We start from the raw sequence: 16,013 nt of genomic DNA, 5'->3' as shown, positions 1-16,013 counted from the left end.
CTGATGCCAAAAGGGAGACATTGGCAATGACACAAGATATTAAGGTTCATGTCATAAAGTGGGAGTGGACATGTTAGGGGAAACTGACTGAAGCCACCTCCCCTGGCCAGGTACCATAGTAACCATTTGTGTGAGTTATTTTATGGCAGGAGGTCCTGGTAAAGAATTGGAACTAATAAGCCTCCACTAACCATAAGAGTTCAGGGAAGGTCAAAAGGAGACGCCCCCTCCTAGTATCCTTCTCGCTGGCATCCATCTTAGCTTAGCAAAGCCTGCACCACCAGGAAGGACCCTGAATCAGAATGGTTGGCCAAAGACAACCCTGAAACTAATCCCGTCACCATAAAACCAGAGACTGTGAGCCACATGGCAGAGCAGTCCTCCTGGTTCCCCAGGTGCCCCTTTCCAAGAAAGTCTCCTACTTTGTCACCATGTGTGTCTTCTTGGACAATTCATTTCTGAATTTTAGACAAGAGCCCACTCTCAGGCCCTGGAAATGGTCCCCCCTCCTGCAACAGATATGGGGGAGACATGTTGTTTTGACCTGCTCTGACCAATGTGGTAATCACTGATGTGATTTCTGAGTACCTTGAATGATGCCAGTCTGAAATGAAATGGGCTGGATTTCAAAGACTTAGTCAAAAAAATATGCAATATCTCAGAATTTCTCCTATTGATTACATAAATAATGAGAATTTGAATACATTGGGTTAGCTAAAGTAATTTTTAACATTGATTTCTCCTGTTTCATTTTACTATTTTTATGCAGCTACTAGAAAGTTGTCAGTTTATGTGGCTCTCATCATATTCTGTTGGGCAGCCCTCTAGAACACCTTTGTTCTGTCTAATGCTTACTCTTTTTTCGGTTCCCATTTGCAGTAGCCATAGTTTGGGGTAATTTCTTTTCTCTTTCCTTAAAAAATGTACCATCCCTTATCACAAGGGGTGATAATTCATTGAGTACTTTGAAAGATAGGAAAGAGCCTCAAGGCCTTTGTGCTTAACAATACTTCCTTTGCAACAGTTTTGATATTCAAAATGAACCAATGCATGAATGTTAAAATCTCTTGAGTCTCTTTACCTCTGAAATCACCATCAGAACATTTCCTTTCCTGGCTCTGAATTTTCCATAGAGGCTTAGGCTCTATTTGACTCTTCACTGCCTGAGGTAGTGTGAATTTTGTTTCTGGGGATTTGGAAGTGATTTTTGTTAGCATTGTGGTTTCTCTGGTTTTTCTTTTCCTCCTGTCTGAGAAAAGACACACTGAAGCATTGGAACAGGCCTCTTGGGAAATGGACCTTAATTTTCCTTTGTTTACAGGATTTGAGTTGTTTCTGCTTTCCCTGAGGAGTCTACAGTCTCTAGAGAACCACAAAGGAGCACTTATTTGCTCGTTTTCTTTTCTTATCTCATTTAAAAAACATACTTATTTGTTTGGCTCCATTGGGTCTTAGTCGCAGCACTCAGGATTTTTTGTTGCAGCACATGGACTCTCCAACTGTGGTTCTGTTGTAGTCATGCATTGCGGGAAACACACTCACTCAGGACAATGTAGATAGTGGAGTGCAGTTTATTACACTGGCAGGCTCAAGGCAGAGTCTCCTCTTAGCCAAGGACCCTAACCAGTTTTTTTGAAAACTTTATATCCCCTAAGTGTATGTGCCCAAACCCACCTCCCCAAATTTCCTGAAACTAGTCTGAACAAAGGAAAAGAAAGATACAGTCAAAGTTAACCCATGATTCATATGCCTTAAGCCTAGGTAGTTAACAGTGGACAATTATCAATAGACCTGTGGTCATATCCCAATAAGCATAATGGAATGTATTATTCTATTCGGTTACACAGATAATTAGGGTATTCTTTTAGGCAAAGGAGCATCTAGGTATGAGCCCTAGGGCTCTTCCATCCGGAGGTCTGATTATCCAGTTGGTATGTCGTTTCCATAGACACTGGGCACATAGCTCAAAGTCCACAATCTGGCCCAAGATGGAGTTCAGCTTTCAAGATGGAGCCTGTTCTCTGTTTCCTCCTTCAGTACCACAGGCTCCAGAGCCCCTGGGATTCAGAAGTTGCCCTACTCCAACCAGGGATCAAACCTTAGTCCCCTGCATTGCAAAGTGGATTCGTAAGCACTGGACCAACAGGGAAGTCCCTCATCTCACTTTCAAGAAGGGAACCAGAACACTGATGTTATTTGAAAGGGAAAGAAGTAAGATTAGTTAGTGCAATTTGGTTTTATCAGGTGAAACACAGAACAAAAAAAGCCCAAGTCAGCTGCATCCGGCCTCTTCCCTCATGCCCCGCTCTCACCTGGGGCGGGGGTGGGGGCAGGGATTCCCTCATGCCCCGCTCTCACCTGGGGCGGGGGTGGGGGGCAGGGAGCAGCGGTGGTGGTGTACGGAAGAAGCATAGACAGCCTCTTTCCTGGCTGGGAACTACTCATAAATAGAAGGTGTTACAGTCTTACTCTAACAGCATCTAATAACAGTGTTTAAATGATGTAGGTTAGACCTCTATGTATGGTCAGGCCACTCAAGATGGCTGTTCTCTTGTTGTCTGAATATACCCAACTTGACCAGTCTCTGCCTCACCCACAGCCTACTTACCTGACTGACCTTTGCTCTTAATCAGAGAGCTTAACCAGTGCTTGTTCTAATCTTCAGAGCAGGATTATCTCTACTATAATTTGATCAAAGGGGCAGTTAGGAGTGTTTCTCAGGTAACCTGACATCAGTTCCCTCTGTAACTGGTAACTTCCCTCTTCCCTCAGTAGCAAAGCCTGCTGCCATGTCCTGCTGGTCACCTGGCACACAAGGTTGGGTGTCATTCCAGGGCCCTGCTTCAGACATGTAAGCTCTCCCTGTTGCAGGAAGGTGGCCCCCTTCCAGGGCCCGAGAGTGGGCTCTTGTCCAACACGCAGAAATGAATTGTCTGAAAGACACACATGCTGACACAGTCAAGAGATTTTACTGGGAAGGGGCGTGGGGGCGGAGGGCAGCAGGGTGAGGGGGCCCAGGAGGACTGCTCTGCCACGGGGCTGGCAGTCTCAAGTTTTGTGGTAATGGGGCTAGTTTCTGGGTTGTTATGGCAGCATGGAATATTACATATCCAGAAGTAGAATTGCTGGATCATATGGGAATGATATGCTTAATATATATATATTTTTTAGACCTGCCATACTGTTTTCCTTAGTGGCTGTACCATTCTGCATTCCCACCAACCTGGAGCTGACTTTGAATAAGCGTTAAGAGGGAATGGAGACAGAGGAGCACCTGAGAAAGCAGAGAGGCCTTGAAGGAACGATACATGTGGCCACATCAAAAAGAGGAGGGATGGCGGGATGAGCCTGAGGCAGTGGGCAGAAGTTTGCTCCTTACACTGAAATCCAAGGAGGGACGGAGGGATTTAAAAGTGGTGATGGGGGTGTGTGGGGAGGGTTGGCATAAGAGGTCTGCCTTCCAAGAAATCCACTGACAGGAATGTGGAAGGCACGTTAAACATGGCAAGTCCATGAGAACACTTCTGGAAAGCAGACAAGAGCCTGAAGAACAGCACTCAAGCTGGAGGGGGCACTTGGGTATGGAGGAGGCAACACCACAGGGTCGGAGTCAGAGAGGCTGCAATTCAGGATAACTTCCCCTGGAGGAGGCTGCACCACAGAGTCAGAGGCAGAAACAATTCAGGATAACTGCCCATGGGCAGACCCTAAGGCAGCCCCATGAGTCCCTGGATGTTCATGCCCTGTGTAATCTCCCCGAGTGAGGCAGTGCTGTGCTTCACTTCTAAAAAAAGCAAAAGCAAAGAGATTTTGCAGATAAAAGCAGTTCATTTTGAGTCCATCAAGAGGGAGAGTATCCTGAGTGGCCTGATTTCAAAACCCTTAAAAGAGGAACCGGGCCCTTTCCAGTTGAGAGAGTCCTATTGGTGCAGGGAGAAGCTGATTCTGACTCCATGTTGAAACTGTTTCTTGACTTGCTTCCCATTGCTTTCGTTATTATAATCATACATAATGGCCTGCTTCAGAGGACCCTGCCCCTCTGCCTGACTGTTAAACTGCCTTTGTTCAGAACCCTGCCCACCTGCAGATGGCAGGAAACTAACAATATCCCCGTGCCTGACGCTTGCCATTCTAGGAGATGTTTGCAAGATTAATGGCCTTGTTTCCTTTGTTTCCTCACCTCCCCCTCATCTCTGACCCATAAAAGAAACTGGCATCCAGACCCCGACTAGATGATTATTTTGAGATGCTAGTCTGCCATCTTCTCGGTCAGCTGGTTGTCCAAATAAAGTCATATTCCTTGCCTCAACCCCTCATCTCTCAGATTCACTGACCTATCCTGTGGCGAGCAGAGCGAGCGTGGGCTGCTAACACTATGGGCTTGACGATGTAAGCAGTCATGCTAGAGAAACCCACATGCCAGGACCTGTGAGCAGCCTCCAGCCAATGAAAAGGCAGTCGTACAATCCCAAGAAAATGAAATCTGTCAACAACTCGAGGCAGGGGGGCTTGGAAGCGGTCCCTTCCGCAGTACAGCCTCTGGATTACAGCCCAGGTGCAATCCACACCTTGATTGCAGCTTTGTCAGACCCTGGGCAGGGGACTCAGCTCAACCATGTTCAGACGCCTAACCCAGAAAACTGGGTTTAATAATATAATAATAATACATTATTATTATAATAGCCAGATAATAATATGTGTTGCTTTAAGCTGCAATGGTTGTAGTAAAATGTTATGCAACAACAGACTAACACAACCTCCAAGCTCCCTGGGGGTGCCCGCCTAGGGAACAGTGGGGCTGCGGGAGGAGCTGATGACAGTTACAGCTAGGACTTACAGGCCTTACAGACCTCACCACGGGCCAGGCACTGTATTAAGATTTCAGGCAGCTGATTTATTACCCACAACAGTCAATGGTGCTAACTGACCATTGTACAAGAGAGTCCCCTTCTTGGGAGAGGGAGGCAGGCAGACCCGTGTTTAGCAGCACGAAGCCCCGGTCCCTCCCTCTCCACGCCCGGGCGGGCACGCAGCTCCCAATCAGACAGCATATGATCTCTGCTTCAGAAATTCCAGATTCTGTGGGAATTTCTTAGTCAAGGACTTTTTGTCCTTTAGCTACTGCCAGCTAGCTGGATTTTCATGTGTGCCATGAAGCCTACTGAATCTCAGGTATTCAGCAAAGGAACAGGCTTCAAGACACTTGGGGACTCATCTTCTGCCACATCTTCCCTGAAGAGAAGACAAGAAACATTAAGGCACATTTTTCATTAGAAACAAAGTTTTATTTAAGGTAGACACAACAGTGCAGAACAGAAACACCATTTCACTTTTACATACAGACACAGCAGCCTTGGTGTTCAGCCTTTCAACTCTCCTTAAATATCAGCATGGTCAGAAAGCAGGGCGTGGACAGGTGACTTATGTAGAAATATGAAATAGAATGGTGATAATCACCCAAATACAGAAATTTTGAGGCTCTTGGTTTTTAACATTTTCTAAGACTAATTTGTTCCCATCCTTCAATCTCTGTGGAATAGAAACCAAATCATTCTTACCAAATGACACAGAAAGAAAAAAAACAAATACTATTTTTCTTTAAAAGGTTTGAAGAAATGTAGTCATTAAAAAGAATGTAATTTTTGCCTAGAGCACCACTTTATGGAATACCATTAAACTGTCATTACTGTGCTTTTAAAAAAGTCAACTTGTTAAAGAGGAGCTGATGGCTTCAGTTTTTGTAGAAAACCCTTGGCACACTGCAGAATTCTTTTTTCCTCTTCTGATGAGGCACAGAGAAAGTATTCAAGGCATGAGAAATTTTTACAACTTTCAGGAACAATGACGTGCTTTAAGAGACAAGTATTATTACAGCAAAAAAGAGAACCCCCAAAGACAATACATTTCATCTAAAGCAGGCAGGACAAACCAATCACGGATGAGCGTGTATTATATTCCATAAACAACACAATGTCATCTTTGCCAAACTTTTTCAAAGGTTTTACTTTACTTGTGAAAAACAGGACAAAAATGCCAATGACTGCCCAGGAGGAGCCATTTCATCCTAGTACCCTCAGATGAAATTACTCAGAATTGCACATTTCAGTCAACATCCCTTTTCAAATTATTCTGGGAAATTACAGAGACCTTTATAACTAAAATTGCCCTGATCTCTGGGAGGCAACACTGAAAACTTGTATTGAACATGGAAAGGATCGCAATTCACTCCAAAATAAAAAGCTAAGAACTGGCACTACTTACATGCAGAAATCTATCCATTTGCAGAACAGGTCCTTTCTCCAGCAAGAGGCTAAATAAGCCTCCCCTCCCCTGACCTGCAGAGGACCATTTGCCTTTGAAAATCAAATTACAGTTGTCCACAAACTAGGATTTATTATAACGGTGTGTTCTTCTGTTCAAGTATTTACAGAATGCCTAGTCCAAGCCAGTCACTGTTCTCCTGGAATTTGTGATACGGCAATGGGTTTAAAATGAAAGAAGCAAAAGAAACCAACATGCGTGCATTTTAAAAGCTGTGCAACAATCCAGCTCTAAGAGTTGAACAGTTCTCACAGGGTCAGTGCCTGCAGTACCCTGCCACTGTCCCAGCTTAGCTCATCCTTGCAAAGGAGAGGGTGCTCAGAACAGCAAGCTTCCACAAAAGAAACACACACACCAAACAGGACCTGCCACACAATGTGGCACATTTCTCCATTTCTCCCAGGACACTTACGAAGTAGGACAAAGCATCGTGCGGGTCAGAGGTGTGCCCACCCTCCCCCAGCCCAGCAAGGCTGGCCCCAGGGGACAATGCCGCGATCTGGAGGCTGAGAGGACGCAGTCCGCGCGGACCCCTGATCAGGCTGTGCCACTGCCCACCCCCTGCTCCCTTAACGGACTCTTTCAGTCTGACTTGAGGAAACGATGTCAGTTACTCAAGGGGACAGCTCATTCTAAGTGTGTAAACTCTAATCAGTAAACAGCAGCTGAGACTTACTGTTGGGAGCGGCAACTTTCCACAAGGGCTACGGGAATCTCCCTGCCACGTGGCTTGGTCCCCAACCATTAGAGCCCAGCTTCTTAACCTGGGGTGTATGGACCACGAAGACCCCTGACGGGTATTTAGTGTTGTGTGTGTGTCTGAGGAGAGGGTCCCTAGCTTTAGAAAATATATTTACAAGAGGGTTTGTAATTTCCTAAAAGTTTAAGAGCCTCTGTCTTAAGAATGTGTCTGCCTGTCATTTGGTGAAATTAAAGGAGGAGCCAGACACTGCTGTGAGAACCGTCGGTCAGACCACAGACACAACACTGGCGCTACAAGCCTGGGTTAGAGGACGTGTGGTGGTTTATTAGGAAGACACCAGCCGGAACAAAGTTAGCTGCCACTGGCAGTGGTCATTTAGGATCTGTTTGCCCCCTTTTGTAAAGCAATGATCGATTCCTCATTCTTGGGAATCTGCTCAAAGGTGGTCCTCACCTAAGCCAGCAGTAGATGGAGAAGTTAACTTTCCTAGTAACGCTTTTCCTCAAGTCAAAATGTATGGCCAGATGTGCCCATTAGCCTCTTATCACCATGCTTGTTCACGGACAGCATCACGTACCTCCAGGTTTGTGTTCCCCATGTCCTGCAAGGTAAGATACAAAGTGTGATTGGAGTTCTTTGTGTTCAAAATCACTGTCTATGTTACTGTTTTGTTCAAGCTTCAGCTTGGGGGATACATGGCTAAAGAACTTCCGGGAAAAGCAATAACTATACTCTCAAAACTATCAGCTAGAAATGATGGGAAAGAGAAAAATAGTATTGTGTTCCCCAAGAACACAGCATTTGCTGGCAGTTCTCTGGAAGGACCTTCATTGTGGTTATTACTCTTCCTCTTGGTACCTGCCTCTGTCCTCACTGCCTTTTACTAGTCTCTGAATTCCTCAAAGGTGGGCACCAGCCTTATTCACATCCACGCAGCCAGTCACTAGCTGACCTCTGGGACATCACAGATGCTATTGGAACTCAGAGAGTAGGGATGGGGGGATAAGGGGCCGAGAGAGTTCCTGATCTCCTATAATAACGTATCCACTTCAAACTATAAATTAGGGGCAGCCTATAAAGAATCTGAGGCTTTGGGGGAAAAAATCAAGTCATAGAAAACTATATTTCAGGAAATTTTCAAATTACACAAAGAAACAGGTGGAGAGAACTACAATAAAACACCTGATACAGTGATATAAAAAGTAGCAAAACTGATGAGTTAGATTACTGACATTTCTAAGCCACACTATTATTCAAGGGTAATAAATATTATGCAGTAAGAATAATTTAAAACACTGATTGCATCCTGGATATTTATTATTAGCTTTCCATCTCAGAAACCATCGCAGAAACACAAATAAAATCCACTTCTGCGAATATTCTGAAAGGCAGAGAGCAGCTTATGTAATTAGATCAGATAAACAACTGTCCCTAAGAGCCACACATAAACTTGGAGGCTCCTGAGGATTATTCAGTAGCAATGTACTAATTTTAACTTCCAAGAATAAAAACAGCAATGTCCACAGATGTCCTTTTTAAGAATTTTGTATAAAATGTAAACATAGTTGGGATCTATTTACATGACTGGAATTGGGAAAAGGTTTTTGATATTCCCAGTCAGCCTTGAATGTTTACGAAATAATGCTTGGTTGATACACAATATACAATTTGTAACATTTATTCTATAATTCTGCATTAATGCTAGAATGTTCTTCCCAAATGGCCTCAATTCTGATATCATACAATTCTAAAATTAAAGAAAATTTTCAAAGATGGTTTTAAATATAAATACACTGCGAAATTGTTCTGGGTCTGAGCATATGTCAGTGTGCACATGACAAACGTCATTTACACATTCTGATCCTAATAGGCAAGAAACGTCCCTCACTTTAAGCCTTCTGTGTTCTGTGAATTTGCCTCAGTAGCATCCTGTCTCAAATGCTTCTGATAACAGAGGAACGCCCTGCAGACAACCTCTTCTGAAGTAGTCACTTTAACTTGTTTTGTATGTTCGTTTTCCCCCACTGGGTTCATTTAGAAGCATTCCTTCCTGTATGAAGTCAACAGTTAAACATCCTTTCAACTCTACCTTATTAACAAAGTTCTCAGCCAGAGCAGCACTTGGGTCCACTGACCTTTGCAGCGCAGAGCATCACATGGTGCTTAGAGGGTCTAGGCTGACCAAGGGTGACAGGTGGCAGGGCCCAGAGCCTGGTTATTAGGACAGAAGCGCCAGCGGTTCTCCCAGCCTGGGGCACCGCCAGGAAGAGGCCCCCATGGGTCCAGAGTCAGCCAGTGAATGTTTTCTCCTCCAATAGTCATTGGGACATAGACAAGATTCATATTTAATTATACCCTGATATTATCACCCCATAAAACAAAACAAAAAGCTCCCCCAGTCCTTGTTCTCTGTAGTTCAGAGGCTCTTTGCACCATCCGCACAGAAAGGCGTTTTGTTTGTGGCGCTAAAGCGCTACTCCTCTTCCTGAGATTAGCCTTACCACTTTCCATCTGATGAGGATGCTCGCATCGACATTTGCAGAGGCTTACTTGTTTCCGCGTTGTCTCGTAGGAAGTTCATGAACCACCCTCCACAATGTTTGTTGACCATCGTTTCCACCAGAGCCTCAGTAAGACATGCTCAGTACCTCTGCTGAGAACCATTTACTGCCAGTCAGCTGGGTGCCTGCTAGAGGTGCTGCAGCCAAAACGAATCCCAGGTTGAAGTCACCGATCTGAAGTTCACAGGACAAAAATCATCAGCAAGAAGTGTCCAGAAGTCTCTGTCGGGCATTCTTTTCTCTATTACTTATTTTTGTTTCACTGTGTACATTCAAATCTGTCAGAACAGAAAACAAGCATTTATGATGGAAATCCCACAGCAGGTTCCATTGGCACTAACTAACAATCAATCTAGCTGTTGGTTTCTGCCTTATCCACTTAATCTTAGCTTCGCTGCAGAATGGCTGAAGGTGGGTCAGGGTGACAAGTAACTCAATAAACTCCCAGTTCCTTCTGTAAGAGACAGAGAACAACCAACAAGACGATCAGAGGGACAGGGAGATAAGCCAGTAAAACAAAACAAAAATGAGCAAGAGTGACGTCAGAGAAGAATGCTCAAGCAAGAAGCGGAGTATGAGACAGAAGAGAATGAGAAGGAAGAGCAACAGGTGTGTCCCCTGGAAACCTCAGGCAGCACCGATGCCCCCCTCTCTCCCAGCACTGTGGGGTTTCTGCTAATCACACCAGAGAAATGGGCTAATACCAGTGGGCGGGGCAGACACTGCCAGTCAGTCATCGGAGGCGCACAGAGGGTTCCATGGGCTCCCCAGCTCCCCGAGAGCCAGGCCTACCTTGCAGCTCTGTCGTCTGGTCTCCCAGCTCCTCCACCATCATTTCCACAGGCTCGGGATTTTTGCCGTCAACCATGTCCATCTTGATCATGCCGAAGTTGGTCAGGAGCAGCATGGGGTCAACGTCCTGACAACTGCTTTTAATATTCTCCAGGACCTTAAGGCATTTGTATGACTTGAGTTCACTGATATTCTCCTCCAAGAAAAGAACGTAGAGGCTCAAGTCATTGTACCCTTCCAACTTCAAATGCAGAATGTCGAACGTGGGCAGGATTTCATACACTTTGAGAACATCCATCTTCTGCTGGAAGGGAACAAACAGGGAGTAGACCACCACCGGAACCAGCATAACATACACCACGAGGTTGATGAAACTGAGCAGCCGGAAGATACCAACAGCAATGAGCTTGCACTGGAACTTATCAGGGACGGTGCTGTCATTTTTCAGGATGCCAGATTTGATGCTGCAGACGAACTCATCCGAGAGGGAGGAAAGGCTCAGGTAATAGCCCAGGTAGAGGCTGGCTAACAGTATCGTGCTGAGTGACAACACCCGGCAGCTCATGTACTTGACGATTAAATGTCTGGAGGCTTTCTTTGTCCTTAAGTACTGTTCCACAATTGGGTACCTGAAGTGGCTTTCCTGTGAACTAAAAAGAAACAAAAATAATTTAAACCCTCACCAAGACCATCAAATAGAAACACACTCAATGGTACCACGTGGAAAATTTCCATCACCTTCCCTTCCATACTTCTCTACCTGTAACTTCACTGGAGTACCCAGGGAATTAAATTAGTTTTTTTGTTTTTTTTTTAAAAAGAAGGAAAAGTAACAATAAAACCCTTCTCCCCCAACTTGATATTTTAAGGAAGGTCTAATTCGTTAAATGTGCTACTTGTAAATTGTTAGAACAACTCCTGGTTGCTGCTGCTAAATCGCTTCAGTCATCCTATTGAAAGGTAAATGTTTGTTACATGAACTTGATTGTTCTTAGTCTACTGCTGTTTTTGTAAACTATAATTTTCCATTCAAGTGTGTAGAATAAAGACAGTTTTTCCAGCCTAACTAGAACACATCTGCCTCCTATAGGCCAGCAGTGGGAGGCAGACAGCTGAGAGGGTGTGGGTTTAGCCTGTGAACTAAACCTGGTCCTGGTTCCAGGTCTCCCACTTAAAGCTACAGGACAGAGTTTTCAACTGTGGTGGTGGGGGGGGGCACGCGGGGCAGGGAGTGGTGGACAACGGCAGTGAGGGGGATAGATAAATGTAGTTATCTGTAATGATGTTTTGAATATTAAATGAGATGAAGCACTTTGGAAAACTCAACAGTGTCTGAGTTATATTAAGAACTTTTAAAAATGAGAGCTGTGTGCTCAGTTGTGTTCAACTCTTTGTAGTCCCATGGACCATGATCTGCCAGACTCCTCTGCCCATGGAATTCTCCAGGCTAGAATACTGATGTAGAGTGCCATTTCCTACTCCAGGGGATCTTTCCAACCCAGGGATTGAACCTATGCCTCTTGGATCTCCTGTATTGACAGGCAGATTTTTTATCACTAACTAGTGCCACCTGGGAAGCCCCAAATGAGACCTACTAATGCTGTTATTGCTAGTGTCAATAACAAAAACCCAAAGAAGAATGTCCAGAAAGCAAGGTGCTGTCTACTTGTTCCCTAGTTCCCGCATGTCCATTCTCGGTGCCCAGGAGCCTCATAATCCTGTGTTTCTCCATGAAGGGGAAGGTCAAAGCAATTCGCCCCGCACTTGAGAACATGAGAGTGACGCTTCACTCCACAAGGGAAGGACTTGAGGTGAGGACTGCTGCTGGGGCAGACAACCAGGATGAGATCTGGGGAGGGCGGGCCTTCCTGGCTCCCCCGGGTGTCACAAGGCGGATGGCAGTCCCCCATGTACTGGTAGTGAGAACCCGAAGCCCAGATGGATAGGAGAAGGGCAGCAAACTCGTACTCCCAAATCCCGATGGGCTGGGGGCTGAGTTACCTTTGCCTCATGTTCTCATTAACTTCTGGCGCTGGGCAGGCACCGTCTCTCAAGTCAAGGTCATGCATGCTCTTTGCGGCTTTAATTGCGCGGTTGTAAACTTTGTCGAGTTCTTCCATGATAAACTTCAAATCCGAGCACACGTGAGGAGCAGCTGCGAAACGCCAGAACAGGGAGGGCAGGTACAGCAGGATGGCCACCAGCAGCAGGATGTAGGGGAAAAACTGGAAAACGGGAGCAGATCACGCAATCAGCAGACTACCCCAGCCCCCACTGAAGCAACCGTGCCAAGCACTGTTAGTGCTTTTCTCATTTTCACATCGCTTGTGAAAATCAGGCTCCTTACCCAGTAGCTACATCTTATGGCTAAATTCACCTGTCCAGGTAATACTTGACACTAGTAACTCCCCAACTTTGCTAGACTCAATTTGAAATAATTGGCAAGTACGTCATGACACATGATGTCTCCACTCTAATCAAAGAGAAGAAACAAAAAATAAAATTATTCCCTGGTCCTTTAAAATAACCCCTCAGCAAAATCACAATTAAGGAAGATGTTAATGTCACAGTGGCCTCCAGGTTCTTTTTTTCTTTTTTTAATCGCTATGGTTTTAGGAGGTCACTAAGACTTTTGGAACTCTGTTTTTCTCCCTCTCTGGAATCTAGGAGAATGACACAGAAATGCACAACTTTGCTCAAAACAAATTAGAAAATGTTGGTTTCAGTGACCCAGTAAACACCCCGTGAAACAGCAGAAATAAGCAGGTAAAATCCACAAAGTGCAGAACGGATCTTCTGTAGAGGGACAGACCATGAGGACCACACAACATTCTTATTTTATAGCCAGGTAATCTCAAGTCTGGAGAAGCCAACCATAATGAACAATTATGGGGGAGTCATGGGGGAGCATCCCAATCTGGATGGTATGCAAAACCAACGAGAGAGGATTCAGCAGTCAGAGATAGCAAAGAGCATCCTATAACCAAGACCCCTGGGGAAGGGAGTAAAGGCTTAGCCTCAAAGACAGAGGAAGCTGCCAGCCAGCACAGATGTGAAGTCAAGTTCAGGTAGTGGCCTTAACAGCAAGGTTGCTGAGCCTCTGACCCCAGTTTCCCTATCTATGAAATGGTCATACAGTACATGTGTTATAAAGATTAAATTAGATACCTTATGAAAAATCCTTTGCATGGTGCCTGGCCTGTCACAGGCACTAAAACATACCAATCAAAACCAACGGAAGGGCTACTGAGTGGCCACGTTAATGTCAACCCTCACAATGACCTTGGCAAAGCCATTACTGATGGCCTCATTTTGCAAAGAGGAAGAGGATGCCCAGAGCAATTTCTGGCCATGAAGCACAAAACTGGTGACAGAGACAGAATACAAAGCTGGACCTTTCTGATCCCAGAACTATACCTCTTCCACCATAATACACTGCAAATCATTTTACTTCTTGGAAAACTTCTCCCTCCCTTTGGACTGGTCTCTCTACATAGCTCCTCAGAGTTGTAACAGAAAGAGGCTACGAAGGCCTTGAGTTGACACAAAAGCCCCACCCCAACATCTCTGGAAGCCGGCAGCAGACCAAGTGAGAGTGTGACTCACTACAGACTGTGTGTGTGTGCTCAGTCGCTCAGTTGCATGCAGCTCTTTCTGGTCCTATGAACTGCAGCCTGCCAGGCACCTCTATCCATGGAATTTTCTAGGCAAGAATACTGGAGTGGGTTGGCATGCCCTCCTCCAGGGGATCTTCCCCACCCAGGGATCGAACATGCATCTCTTACGTCTCCTACCTCAGCAGGTGGGTTTTTTACCACTAGCACCACTGGGGAAGCCTGGGAAGCCACTATAGATTATTAATAGAAAAGTTGCAAAGATGGTCCAGAGTATTCTCAAATGACCCTCATTCAGTATGCCCCACTGCTGACACTGGACATCTCCATGGTACCCTTGTTAAGAGGAAGAAACCGTTGTTGATATAGTACCATTAATTACATTTCAGGCTTTGATTTGGATTTCTCCAGTGTTCCTATTATTGCCTTCTTTTTGTTTCAAGATTTAGGGTATCCATTGCATTTTGCTGTCATGTCTCCCTAGAAACCTTGGTTCTGTGACAGTTCCTTAGTTTGCCTTGTTTTTCATGAAGAATAGCATTTTTAAATGCTTAAAGTAACACAAATTCACAAAGCAAATGGATGACACTGATATACAGCTATCACAACATTAAAAGACAGATTTGTATATGGTTCTTATTAGCACATTTGATGGAGAAGGCAATGGCACCCCACTCCAGTACTCTTGCCTGGAAAATCCCATGGACAGAGGAGCCTGGTAGGCTGCAGTCCATGGGGTCGCTAAGAGTCGGACACGACTGAGCGACTTCACTTTCACTTTCCACTTTCATGCATTGGAGAAGGAAATGGCAACCCACTCCAGTGTTCTTGCCTGGAGAATCCCAGGGACGGTGGAGCCTGATGGGCTGCCGTCTATGGGGTCGCACAGAGTCAGACACGACTGAAGCGACTTAGCAGCAGCAGCAGCACATTTGATGGGATATAACAGATGGCCCAGCAATACAGTGACCTGGAAGTGATGAAGAGTAAAAAGTACTTCAAGGCAGCTGAGATTTCTATGGGTGACAGTGACGGGTGGTACCAACACCACTATAGATTCTTGACCACTTACAGACGTGGTTTATAAAGTTTTAGTTGGAAGTAGACAGAAAATAAAGCTGCCCTATGTTTTCTTATCCCAGTTCATAATCTTCCTGACGCTATCATGGAGCCCACATTAGGAAGCCCTGCCCAAGGGGCAAGACAAATAGCAGAAATGGCTCAGAAACTCCACAAAGTCCCACCAAAGCAGCTGCTTCCCTCAGGGGTTCTGGCATGGGATGGCCTCCTCAAAATTACTAACCCAATTTACAAAGAGCTGCTACACAATGATACACACAAGAGGTTGTGATTAGCTGTATTTTGGCCACATGATTTATTGTTGGCTACAGTGAGATATAGTGTTCCTTTAATCCTAGTCGCCCTGAAGTTTGCCCATTAGTATAAAAATGAGTTTGTGTTCCTTCCATAACCAGAAGAAACAGGGATTTCCTTTGAGAACCATGGAGGGAACACTGTTTTTAACTTGGGGCTATGGAATATGTGTTAAAGTCACTTTTGTTTCAAAGATAGTTGAATAATAGCATTTTACCTCCAAGTATTCTTTTCAATTGAAAAGTAACTATTTACTGCTACTGCTGCTAAGTCACTTCAGTCCTGTCCAACTCTGTGTGATCCCATAGACAGCAGCCCACCAGGCTCCCCCATCCCTGGGATTCTCCAGGCAAGAACACTGGAGTGAGTTGCCATTTCCTTGATGCGTCAAAGTGAAAAGTGAAAGTGAAGTCGCTCAGTCATGTCCAACCCCATGGACTGCAGCCTACCAGGCTCCTCCGCCCGTGGGATTTTCCAGGCACGAGTACTGGAGTGGGGTGCCATTGCCTTCTCTGCTCCTCTGTCCATGGGATTCTCCAGGCAAGAACACTGGAGTGGGTTGCCATTTCCTTCTCCAGGGGATCTTCCCGACCCAGGGATCGAACCCAGGTCTCCCTCATTGCAGGCAGACGCTTTAACCTCTGAGCC

General features: G+C 45.2%; 1 protein-coding gene across 5 annotated transcripts in view; it reads right to left on the bottom strand.

The window, feature by feature from the left end:
* Positions 1–5,263: 5,263 nt before the first annotated feature.
* PANX1 (pannexin 1) overlaps positions 5,264–16,013 on the bottom strand; it is a 59,393-nt gene continuing 48,643 nt past the window's right edge. The window contains exons 3-6 of one of the 5 annotated variants that reach the window (XR_003509316.1): positions 12,379–12,602; positions 10,378–11,027; positions 9,114–9,863; positions 5,264–7,625 (exon numbers count right to left, since the gene is read on the bottom strand). Coding sequence is in view for 2 of the 5 variants with exons in the window: in XM_027531308.1 (XP_027387109.1) it covers positions 9,784–9,863; positions 10,378–11,027; positions 12,379–12,602 (954 nt within the window). In the remaining 3 variants the exon portion in view is untranslated. Of the gene's footprint in view, positions 9,864–10,377; positions 11,028–12,378; positions 12,603–16,013 lie in introns of all 5 variants that reach the window. The other 4 variants (XR_003509317.1, XR_003509318.1, XM_027531310.1 and 1 more) reach the window with 4 other exon arrangements.

Source organism: Bos indicus x Bos taurus, chromosome 29, assembly GCF_003369695.1.
Source record: "Bos indicus x Bos taurus breed Angus x Brahman F1 hybrid chromosome 29, Bos_hybrid_MaternalHap_v2.0, whole genome shotgun sequence".
NCBI lineage: Eukaryota > Metazoa > Chordata > Mammalia > Artiodactyla > Bovidae > Bos > Bos indicus x Bos taurus.
The sequence above is the reverse complement of the archived record's forward strand: the minus strand, read 5'-3'. Positions and strand labels throughout refer to the sequence as shown.